The 12467-nt window shown below is 32.5% G+C and overlaps 1 protein-coding gene and 1 long non-coding RNA gene across 2 annotated transcripts; one reads left to right on the top strand and one right to left on the bottom strand.

The window, feature by feature from the left end:
* The first annotated feature begins 136 nt into the window (after window positions 1-136).
* Window positions 137-2162, top strand: LOC140808817 (uncharacterized). The gene is made up of 2 exons (XR_012113016.1): window positions 137-276; window positions 1785-2162. It is a non-coding gene; the product is annotated as an uncharacterized lncRNA (long non-coding RNA).
* A 438-nt stretch (window positions 2163-2600) lies between these two features.
* Window positions 2601-3331, bottom strand: LOC140808815 (zinc finger protein 4-like). Its single transcript, XM_073166099.1, has one exon. The coding sequence runs from the start codon at window positions 3206-3208 to the stop codon at window positions 2690-2692; it is 519 nt and encodes a 172-aa protein (XP_073022200.1). The 5' UTR covers window positions 3209-3331; the 3' UTR covers window positions 2601-2689.
* Between the last annotated feature and the right edge of the window lie 9136 nt (window positions 3332-12467).

Raw genomic sequence — 12467 nt, 5'->3', positions numbered from 1 at the left:
TTTACATGTCTTGAAACCAGGTGCTTTAATAATGTTGTTCAAGAATACTTCATTGTATGAGGTAATTTATCCCGACTCTTTTACCTGCCTGTGTGAAGTATTGTTTTTTCATTGGCTTGACACTTCTTTGAAACGAATTGGGCAATTCTTTTACGCTAGTGTTGCACTTGCAGCGGTTATGAATGATCAGTATGAGAAGAATAATTGCCACCCTCTCATTTTTATGTTGGTGTAGGTTCTTGCAAGACAGATGTGGGCTATTTTGTTAAATATTATGTACGTATCGCAGTTCTCTATAACCATGTTTACACACGGATAAAAGATCTTACTTAATATCTATGTGCGCGAGAACTGTAGTTGAACAATTATCGGCGATCACGAAATATATTTCTTGGTGATTGTAGACACTAAATTTTTTTATGGTCGATGTGATGTCGATGTCTAGCTAGAGATCCTTATTCATGTTATCAAGTTTCTGGATGAAATGTGATTGAGCATTTGTTGGGAATCATTAAATATATTTTTCATTGACGGCAATATTTAAACCTGTTCTTGGTTGATGAACCATCCAATAAAGATATCAGTTTGCTTGCTAGAGGTCGGTGTCTATGTTGTCTCATTGCTACACACATAAATAGATGCTTATAGGATGTGTTCACCGAATGACCCTCAACCTAAATTTTCCAAGTGGTGTCTGCTGGTTAATTAGAGAATCTATAGCTGCAGTTAAGTAAATATTCCTCACAACCTCTTATAAAAAAATATATATATTCCTCACAACCCGATACATACCAATGTATCTCTATTCGACAAGCACTACATCGTGGCTTGTTTTTCAACTTCGAGATGTTCATAAGGTGACAATTTCGATGTTAATCTAAATACATAGGAGATTGTGCATTGAAGTTGACGATTCACCAATCCCATACATGGATGACTTAAGTGTTCTATCAAAAGAGACTCTAAGGGTCTTTGCTCAGAGCATAATATATGTTTTAGAGAAAAAAGAGTTCCTCTAGTTATATACGAACAAGTTATGACACTGGAACGTATGCACAATCATTTGATTCATATTGTTGTCTAAACATGCCAATGTTCAAGATTTGATTGAGCCATATGAGATGAAATGATCGTAATGCACGCTAATTATTAAAGTTATTGGAAACATTGCCAGTTTGTGTTTAGGATGTCATGACTGCCGACGCAAAATTTCCTGGCGTCGCATCTAGGCGGTAACATGATTTAGTAGGTTAAGTTGAAATTGACTTTGCAATCTATAGTTAAAGGTGTTTAATTAATGAGTGGCTATGGTTATGTTTGCGAAAAATCATAGGAGTTTGTCTGTAAAATCAGTAGTAGTTGTGATCTTATGACTATCGCACGCCTAAACAATTGAGGATCTCACAAATACTGATTACATAATTTGAAACTTAGTAGGATTAAGTTAAATTCAAATAGTTGAATTTAATGCTTTGAAACTTAATAGAATTAAGTTTCCAAACATTCACAACTCAAACTCGAAAATTTGCGAAATTACTTTAAAAACCTTAAAGTAGCTTAAGAGCATAATTTGCTTTCCCTCTTGGTCTTTACAGAACTCTTTAAATTTAGCAGTTTTTTCTGATATCCACGGGCCATCTTTCTTTTCATTTATGTCATTGTAAGGTGCTATGTTTTGGTTTCTTTATCAACAAATCACTTTATTGCTCAATTGCTCCACATTTACTAGTCTTTGAACTGTCTTCCTTTGGATCATTTCGTCGGTCTCTAATTAACTGTTGCAGAAAGGATATCCTTGTGATTGTGCTGTATATATAATTATCCTGGAAACATAAGTTAAAGACTCACAATTGTCAAGCGCAAGACCCAAAGGCTCGTGTAAGCTGATAGTCGCGTGATTATTTAATCACTGAAGAAATCATGATGAATCTTCTTGAAGACTTGGAAGCAATCTGTAATGTGAATGTAATACTAAACTCGGGAATTCGATAGCTCCATTTATTGAAAAAAATATTTATGATTTGAAATTATATCTGTGTGTATTCAGATTAGATCTTTTAAGTAATTGCATTACATTTAAAATTTTGGATTGTCCATGAAGGGTATTGGTGTTGCTCTGCTTATTTTGCTTCTGAGAAATATTGATAAAGATTTCATTTTTTTACAATTTTCGTGGTCTTGATGATCCTGCAATGAGTTAATGCGGGGTAGAGCAGTCTGAAACGACTCATTCTTCTAAGAAGATTAATGAAAAAATTCTCGAAGAATGTTGTGGAGATTCTTCTAAGCTTATGGTTCCAAATTAAGCGTTACGACTCGTAAAAATGCATGATTTTCTGTTATTGGTGAATATAGTTATCTCGTGCTTCAAAACAGCGATGTCAATTCAATTTGTAAAGGTGATGAGCGAAACTGATTGAAGAAAATAACTGCTGTGGAGATCAGTGGAATTAATGCGGAAGGTCCTTCAATTGCTCGAGAATCAGAACATTTCAGCTTTAAGGTCATTCAAGAGCTGGAAATTCTTCTCATAAGCTGAGAAATAAAAATATTCATGTTCTTGTTCCTAACTAATAAGTGGAATTCAAAATAATGCTGAGCCTGCCTTTTAAAGGGATTTTGATTGGCAAATCACACGAAGGCACGACGGTATGTTACAATGAAAAAGATAACTACTTTAATAAACTGATTACAGTTTAAGACTCAAGTCAAGGATATTAAGATTTGATGATTGCTGCTCCGGTTGCTGGGGATCCAGCCGGAAACTTCCGGGCCACATCAAATCTGCTGCTTCCTCCGCTGCGCCGGGTTGCCAGGCTGTTCCAAATCTTACGTTAGCCTCATTAGATTTTGCCAGAAATGAAGTTGCATCTCGGCCTGGTTTGTGGACTTGTGAGTGGGGTTGCACACCAAGTGATCTGAACATTGAAGTATGGATAGGCAGAGCCATCAACGTCATCATCTTCTGTGATTGGTAATGCCTTGCTGCTCCTCTTTCCCTTTTGTGAGCATTTTGGTGACCCCCCAGTGCTTGTGAGCTGTAAAATTTCCTCATGCAGAAGTTGCATGAGAAGACCTTGGTCGAGACTGGTCTTGATTGGAACTCGGGCTCTTTGGCTGCGGATGGATTTCGTCCGAGGCTCAAATTCAACCACTCTCCTGGGTTTTGCAGGGACATATCTTGATCATTACTTTCTTGACTATGCATCTCTTTGTTCCAGCTGCCAATTCTCTGTGCAGAAGAGAGTGCTCTTGTTGATTCTTGGTTCTCTGGTGAAGGTACTCGTTTGATTCCTTTTCTTGACTCATTAAACAATGCTATATAGAGGAGTGGAATAAATTGAGCCAGACAAATGAAGCAGTATGATATAAGACATCATAGATTTATCATGTGTCTCTGTTCACCGACCCCACCCAGTGATGCTTGGGTTTCCCAAAGGAGAATAATTACGTAATCTTTCAATATTTGCCTCTTTCAAGCTTGTGATTCCCCACTCACCATATTTCTCCTTATCAGTTGAGACCACATCAACTTTAATTGGTTTTCATTGGAGCAGTGAAAAGTAAACAAAGGTTGACAATCCAACGACGATTCCATTCGCATTCGAATCAAGGTATCGTGGTTTATTTTCATTGCATGCCATGATTTCTGTCTTCTTAAAGTTTATCATCAGCCATCTACTTTTAGCACGTGACTTTAGGTCAATGTTTTTGGATAAATTTTCACTGTTATTCTTGATCTGATGTGAGAATCTAAGGTAACTTTTCTTCACTTTTTTTCCTTGAACTAACTTAGCAGTGAGTTGTGAAAGGTTTCAAGTAAGGTAGGTTTGGACTTTATTGAAGATGGAACCCACCAAAAAATGAGTGTTTCCTCTATATTTTAAATCTGTGAACGATAAGCTTCTATAAAGAATATAAATGTTCAAGCTAGTGGTTGCAGAATTATATCAGATAGGCTGTGTTTAGATTTTGATACCTACAAAAGTCCAGAGGAAAGTGGTGGGGTCTAGATCTATAGCAATAATGGTGATGAAAATAGGAAAAGATTTAGAGGGTATCTTAACCAGTTTTCTTTAGATTTTTTGTGAGAACATGAGTATCTAAGTGGGTGTCTTCATGTTGGGCTTCGTTGGATTTTACAACCTTGCCGGCATGTGTTGGTTATTGTGCATCTGGTTTAGAAGTGCATTAAAAATCTCTTTGTACTTTGATCTGAATTTCCACACAATGGGCAAAGGTCAGAAGTGATAAACTCTAATTCCCACTTTAGGTCAGAAGTGATAAACTCTAATTCCCACTTTAGATTTTCGCCGTAACTTTTTATATTTATTATTTATAAGGTATACGTTTTACGTGTGCTATAATGAATATATGCATGGAAAGAGCAGCTAATCAGGTAGCGCATTCCTTAGCTCATGAAACCATCAAGCAAGATGCTAGTTTCGAGTGGGTTAATTGTTTGTTATCCTGTTGGTTATCAAACCATGACTTGTTGTTATGATTTAATGAAGTGTTTCATTCTTAAAAAAAAAAGACTACACATGAAATGTTGAAAGTTTTTATTATTGGTGGATTTTAAAAATTTACATTTCTTATCCACTTTACCAAAAGTTACTCCAGAGAACTGATAGTTGTCATAGGAAGAAACACTAATTATTGTTAATTTACTTGATGAGATAGTGTAGATTATACTAGAGAGGTTTTGTATGACTATCTGTACAATGATATCGGTGTATTTTTTATATTTTATTTAACTATTTTTGCACACTTGCTTTGTCGAAACGAAATATAGACGAGATACGTGTTGAACACTATGTGTGATTTTGCAATTGAATTGGATAAATAATGGATGAATATGTTTGTTTTTTTTAAGTTGCAAGCAAGTTCAGTTGATAATTGAAAAGTTTTTGGTTGGCTGGTGAACTAACTTCTTGTCTATGTCATGTTTTGGGTTGATAGCAAAGTTTTGTAATGTAAACTTCTTATCTTAGTACTTTCTAGTTTCCTAGGAATTTTAATTTTAAAAGGATCTTTAAATTTGTGAGGATGTCTCAATATATATTATCTAGTGTGAAGTGTCCATCGGCACACAATGTATATATATATAAAATAAAACTTTTTAGTATTAAATAATATTTGTGTGAAATATCTAAAAATAATATTAAAATAAAATATTATAATTTTTAAGTAAATGAAGATGGATCTTTTTTTTTTAATCTGACAATGACCAAAGAAATAGTTATTATAGCCCTTCAGGCTTTATAATGTAATATTTAGTATATGTTAAGATCAAGCGGTTATTAATAAGTCAAAAACTATAGTTGTTAGTTAAGAGATATTTTTTTATATTTGTGGCACTGCAGAGTGCTCATAATTGGTAAGGCTGTAAGACACGTGAGTCTGGAAGGTATTTGTCTATTTGTTGACGTTGTCGCATATTTTTTAGAGACCAGTCTTACCATTTCTATATTGTTGATCAATCAGATCAAGCGGCGCAATGACAACAACTTGACACACGAGAACTTCTAAGATGTCAAATACTCTCATTCATGTATGCTTAACTCAATATTCTCCCCAAAAAGTATAAAAATATGTTTTTTGAGAGACTTGAGCTCATAATCTCGTTCAGATACCAATTATTATGATCAAACGCTTATCACTAGGCCAAAATTTATAGCTATTAGCCAAGACACAACTTTATTTCTTTATACGTACATTTGCTTGGCTGCTAATAGTTCGGACTGTTAGGCTCATGAGTTCGGGGAGATGTGTGTCTATCTGTTAGTACTCTCTCGTATCACATAGAAATCAGTCTTACAATTTTCCTATTACCGGCCTTATCCCCAAAAGAAACTGTATTATCTGTTAAGATCTGGTGTCATACTTTTTATGACAAACCTCATCAACCACGATTAACCCAACAATAGATGTAACGAAACATAGAAAAATTGCTCATCTAGTAGGAGAGTGTCACATCATCAATGTTCACCTAAATATACACGGTAGGTGTGTATAATATCAAATATATATATATATTTGATATTATGCACAATATATATATATATATATATATATATATATATATATATATATATATATATATATATATATATATATCATTTTATGTACCAAATACCATTTTATGTGGACATTTAAAAGATTACATACTATTTAAAGTTAATTTAGCCAAATACCATTTTTATCATAATTTTATATTAAATCTTGAAAATTTGAGTTGGAGTAGTTAATTATTTGGAAAATAACTCTTGATAAAACTAATTTTTCTAATATTGAGTTTCGATCCATTAAGTTTTGGTTTTGGTATATTGATTGACGAGTTCGGTTGTGAATAAATCTAGCAAACGGACTATGTAAAGTTATAGTAAATGGATGATGAATCCAAGTATCGATCCCACAGAGACTAATATTTAATTACTAGAATTTTTAGCACTTAACTTAAGCTAGACAAAATAAATAAAAAGACGATATGTGAATTATTAATCTAAATTATTAAATAAAATAAATGTAACTAAAAAACGATGGATTCAACGATCAAGGAGAGATTTAAATTCAAATAAAGAATTAAGACACACAACGTTACCAAACTCTACTATGTTGACACGTGTTAAAATTCAATTAATTATTCAATTTTTGACAGTAACGGTGAAATCTCCATTTTATTTATTAAAAGATTGCTCGAGTTAATAAATCTAACAGTTTAATTATTTCTAATTGAATTTAATTATATCTAAAATATTATTTCTAGTCAGTTTAACCACGTTTTGATGACGTCTTTGTTGCTATATTTAATCAATCATCTTCGTTCGTGATTAATCAATAAACATGCAAATAGTTGATCAGGATATTAACAAGAAATATTAAACTAAATCAATCAATGATTAAAATCAAGAAAAACAATATATTGAACAGAAATCAAATATCAAATAAAGTATTGTTTGGCCCTATCGTGGTCTTAGCCTAAATAAATTTACTCCATAAATTCAAAACAAAAGTGCAAACCTAATTTTAAATTCAATGAAGAAAACATAATTAAGAAGGAATTAAAGGAATTCTTAGTGATTTATGGCGTGTGTTGAGGAATTCCTCCTGCTTCTGCCTTCTATCTTCCTATTTGTTGTTGTCTTCTCTTCTCATCCCTTAACTTCTGCTCCCTTCGATTCACTTATGTTCTCTCTCCTTTGCTTCTCTGCCTTTCTCTCTCCTCACGCCTCTTCTGTACTGTTTTTTTTTCTCTTTTTTTACGCTTTCCCTCTTGTTGCTCACAAACGCTGCCTTTTATATTTCTTAATGGGCCTAATCCTCCAATTCCTTGAAGCCCATATCATGTTTAAACATTGTAGAGATTTTATTTTTCAATTTTGAGGCTTCTTCTTTATCAATATCTGAACAAATTTTCTTCCAAAACTTCAATATTTTCAAGATAATAAAATATAAGAATATTTTCTTTACTTTTTTTTTTTTATTTTGTTTCTTTTGAAATTTTATAAAATCATCTTTATCTCTCAAATTATGCATTTTTCATCTTTTATTCAAATATATAAATATTATAAAATTAATTCAGATAAACAGATAATTAGGGATAAAATTCTAGATAAGCACGAATGTTATAAAATTAAATCCCTAAAATCCCTATAAAATTTGGGCTTATCATTCACCAATTTTCAATTTTTTTAGTTTTCAGTCCTATTCCGTCGTAGTGGTGACATGACATCATAAAAACCTGCCATGACAAGAAAAAACGCTCACGTGACACCAGAACATGCTGACTTATCTGATGTCATGTCAGTAATTAGATTAAATATACCCAAAATTAAAAACTAATGTACGAAAATCAAAATTTGAAAACTCAGTGGACCAAAAACCAAAAATTGAACAATGTAATAGGCAAAATTTTATTTCCCTTAACTATTTAATCACCTTATTTTGACATCCTCTTAGTTCGTTTAATTTTTTTTACCAAATACAATTTTTTTCTTTTTTGAGAATGACCAAATACATTTTCAGATCTTATAAGTTGTTTTGAAAGAGAAATAAGCCTTTTGTTTTAATATTTGGAGACATGGTTATCACACAGGTCTCTCCACTTGATTCCTTGTCCAAATTTTCGTCGTGGTGATCTAATGGGTGATGATTTATTAAGAAAAGGAAAAAGAAAATCCCAATAGAGACGATCTCACAGGTCGTATTTTGTGAGACGTATATCTTATTTGAGTCATCCATGAAAAAATATTACTTTTTATGCTAAGAGTATTACTTTTATTGTAAATATCGATAGAGTTGACTCGTATCAAAGATAAAGATTCGTGAGACCATCTCATAAGAGACTTACTCTATGACAAAATACAAGGGATTTAGAATCACAAATTATGATGTTATGGTATGCCAAAATTTTCAACCAATTAAAATCATTTGACAGCCTAATATAATTATATAATGGTGGATATTGGAGGACAAGAAGAATCTTAATTGGCCCTCACCAAAGAAGATTTATGAAATAATTAAGGCATCTGAAAGGGCCAATTCAAAGAAGATGCCAAGTACTTCTGTTCGGCCGACTTAAACAATTATCATGGGATCAGTTCCTCGAGTAATTGTTTCGTATAATAGGACATATCGCAATTGGCTTGTGGCCCCTAAATTATTGAAAGAGAGCCAATTATTTTTTAGCACAATTGAAGTTTTATATTATTTTCGTTCCTAGATATTATAACTTTACATATATCTATATAAAGAGTGTAAAGAAAATATGTCTCGATATGAAAGATATAATTTATTTTATTATTTTTTTCTTTTATTTCACATTATTGCGATCAAAATATAGAATTTTGACTTTTTAGACTAATATTATTTATGATAAGATTTATACTAACTTTAGATATGTTTTTCTTATTTAAAAGAGTTTATTTCTTAGTAAAATTTTAGTTTCGATGTTTTGTAGATATCTATCTATTGAAGAAATCATCTCTAAGTCAAATAAACATTATATATAATGAAGAATAAATGACGCGAGAAGAAGAGAGAACGACGAAAGGAAACAAGTAAGAACAAAAAACGTATGGACTGTTATGAAGTCATCAAGAGATCGATGTTCGTCGTTGTGTTGTTGTGAATTGTTTAAGACTCTCAACACTCAAACACATCTAATCAAAGTCTTGTTTGAGAATTGTTAATTCAAAGAGATTTCAGTTTCATAGAGTTTGTATACATAGTTATTTGATTATTCTTGGTGATTTTGGATGCAATTTGCTCCTTTAATGTGTTAATAGAGTTACCTTTTTGTTATTCACTAGTATTCCTTTTATGTGTAAACTGACTATCTTTTCTAGTGAATCTTTATCCCTGAGGCACTGCATACCTAACACAATATGCAGCATAATAAATAATTTAGTAGCATAATTATTTGTTTCTTGATTTATTCATATAAAGTAATTGTGTACTAAATTGTTTATTTTACTGCTTATTGTGTTAGGTGTTACAACAACACACATAACAGTTCTGTCTGAAGCACACAGTTCACCAGATATTTTGTACTTTTATGTTAACAAATTTTTTTTCAATTGATATCAGAGCGACACTTGACGCTACTAAGTAAGATTCTGGTTATTTTTGCATAACATAAAAAAATACTATCAATGTGCCATTTGTCAAAACTGCGCTTTGAACACCAGTTTTGGACGGATCCAGCTATATTATTTGAAAAGTCAAAATAAGGGTCTACATCAAATCCATGAAAGAAAGGGCATGACAATGTGTTGTCGATGGTTGGACTCCACCAAAAACGGTTGATGAAGACGGTGACAATTTGATCAAACCAGTAAGCATATGGACGAGTGATGAAGTCCAAATTTTGAATTTCAATTCAAATTCGTTGGATGTTTTCTTCTGTTGACACAAATATGTTCAGTTTAATCACCAATTATGTCTCTGCCAAGGATGCATGGAAAAATCCTTCAAAAACACTATAAAGGATCTGAAAGTGTGCGAAGGACCCAGTTGAAAATGCTTACCACGAAATTTGAAAATAGAAAAGACCAATGCAATTACTGCTTATGATCGTTGGCTGGATGATATTTCCAATGAAGCTTTCAGTCTTGGTGATCCGATCTTAAATGAGAGATTGGCAGCAAAGTTTTAATATCGCTTTCAGAACACTTCAACATCATGATATGTACAATTGATGAAGCACACGATATGACTGATTTTGGATTGGATGAATTGATAAGTTATCTTCAAATCTTTGAGATGAACCTGGACTTACATAATAATAACAAAGGAAAAATTATTGCATTTCAAGTCTCTGGGGACTCTTACAATGACTTATTTCAATTATCTCTAGAATTCAATGACTATAACATGTGTGCAAACTCTATCTCATTGATAACAAAAAAATTTGGAGACAAATTCATGATAAGAGACAAGAAGAAACATGCTAGCCACCAAAGTTTCCAAGTATAGCTGCTCCTGAAAGAACTCAGATGTTGTTACCCACTGAAGGAAAATTTTGACTGAGGAATGAAGAAAAGAATCAATTAGATACCAAGATATTCGACTTTGTGCAATGTAGAGAATGCACAGATTATGGACATTATGCAAATGAGTGTCAAAATAGACTTCCCAAAAACAAAGAAATTAATGTCTCCTTATGGAGAATTTAACAAAGAACATAAGTCCATTGAAGGGGAAAATCATACCTCTATGTTTGCGCTATTGGAGGAGAAACATTGGATCCAAATTAATCAACTGAGTGTTGCGCCGAGTGTTACAACACCTGGTAGTAACACCTCTCCAAACTCATCAAGCTCGTTTTATCTCCATAGATGACTCAACAGCTCAACAGATCAATAATGATAGTAATCAACGGAGTCAATGCTCGAAATGCTATGCACTAATAGTATCAACTCAATAAATGCATGAATGCAATCACGTTATTCACAGAAACACAAAGACACGCCACAACTCATTACAAAATACTTAACGTCATGCCAAATCATATATACTCATAATAAAACAGTTCATGCGTACCTCAACTGAACACCTAATTTAGCAATGAAATATCTCAAGGATTTCTCGAAAAATCTGATCATGTGGCAAATAATTCATATCAAGTTCAATTTATGTTTTTCCAATATTTACTAAGTTAGCCTAAAATTCCAAAAATCCTTAATTTAGGCTTCACAATTTCTAAAATTAATATACAACAATTCTATAGCATTTAAACACCTAATTATTGAACACTAAAATTCGAAAACCCAATTATAAAATTCTGAATTTTCGAAATTATGTCCAAATAAATTCTGAAATTTTTTTAATACCTCCACTTAGCTCCAATATAGCACCTACAATTAATAATACAATGTATATTAGTTGTTGGAACTCAAATGAATTAAAATACCCAAAATTTGAAACCCTAAAATCTTAATTATGCCTCTGAAATTTCGAAAATTGCTCAAAGCTTTGGATTCAAGCTTCGAATAACATAACCCAAGGTTTATTCCCAATTTTCCCGCGAAAACATGCAGCGGTCTCTGATGGGCTCTTCAGGAGTCGCGAATTTTCTTAGCAAAATGGTATCAATGGGTTGCCCTCGTCACATGCTTTCCGAATATGTATTTAATTTAATTTTTGAGCAATCGGAGCAGCAATAATCGACGGAAGAAGTTCGAAATTTGTTGAAGAGAAATAAAAGTTTCGGCAGATGCATATGGGAAATAGAAAAGAAAAATTCATGTTTTTTTCCTTTTATTATTATTATTATTTAACTTAATTACTATATGGGTTGGGCTTGGGGTGTGACGGGTGGGCTTTCACAGTTTGTGCGCGTTGGCGGTAGGTCCAGTGCATGCAGCCGTGATTGTGGCAAGGTATGTCCTTAAGTGAGTCTAGTACACTGAACTACCATGTGTCGACAAATGTGCATTAAATGAGTAAACAAAGTGGTAGGTGGAAAAACGAAGGTTGGAAGCAGAAGGTTGGTTGAGGAAATTTCATACTCAATTCAATAAATGCACTTGATTTCACACATCAAAATTCGATTATAAATAGAGACACAATTCGATCATTTCATTTATTTTTTCTTCGAGTTTTTCTCATCTTATAGCACTTGAGTACTTAGTTCTATGATATTTGTGATGTGTTTTATTCTCCTTATTAAGACAGTGTACCTTCTCTTTGGAAATACAATGAGTGGTTTTACACCATAAAAATATTATAGTAGAATTCTTTTAATCTTACCCGTGGTTTTTATCCTAATAATTTTATGGGTTTTCCACATAAATCTTGGTGTTCAAATTATTTTTTATTTTCATATTTATTATCTCAAATTTTCGCACGTGGGACCAACAAGTGGTATATAGTTTTAAAATTTCTTAAAATTCTGAGTGTGCTCTGTGGTTGCAGTCTAGACTGATTTTCCACACAAGAAAATATATTTTTATATTTTTTAT

Source organism: Primulina eburnea, chromosome 13 (assembly GCF_022965805.1).
Source record: "Primulina eburnea isolate SZY01 chromosome 13, ASM2296580v1, whole genome shotgun sequence".
In the NCBI taxonomy this organism is placed as follows: domain Eukaryota; kingdom Viridiplantae; phylum Streptophyta; class Magnoliopsida; order Lamiales; family Gesneriaceae; genus Primulina; species Primulina eburnea.
The sequence above is the reverse complement of the archived record's forward strand: the minus strand, read 5'-3'. Positions and strand labels throughout refer to the sequence as shown.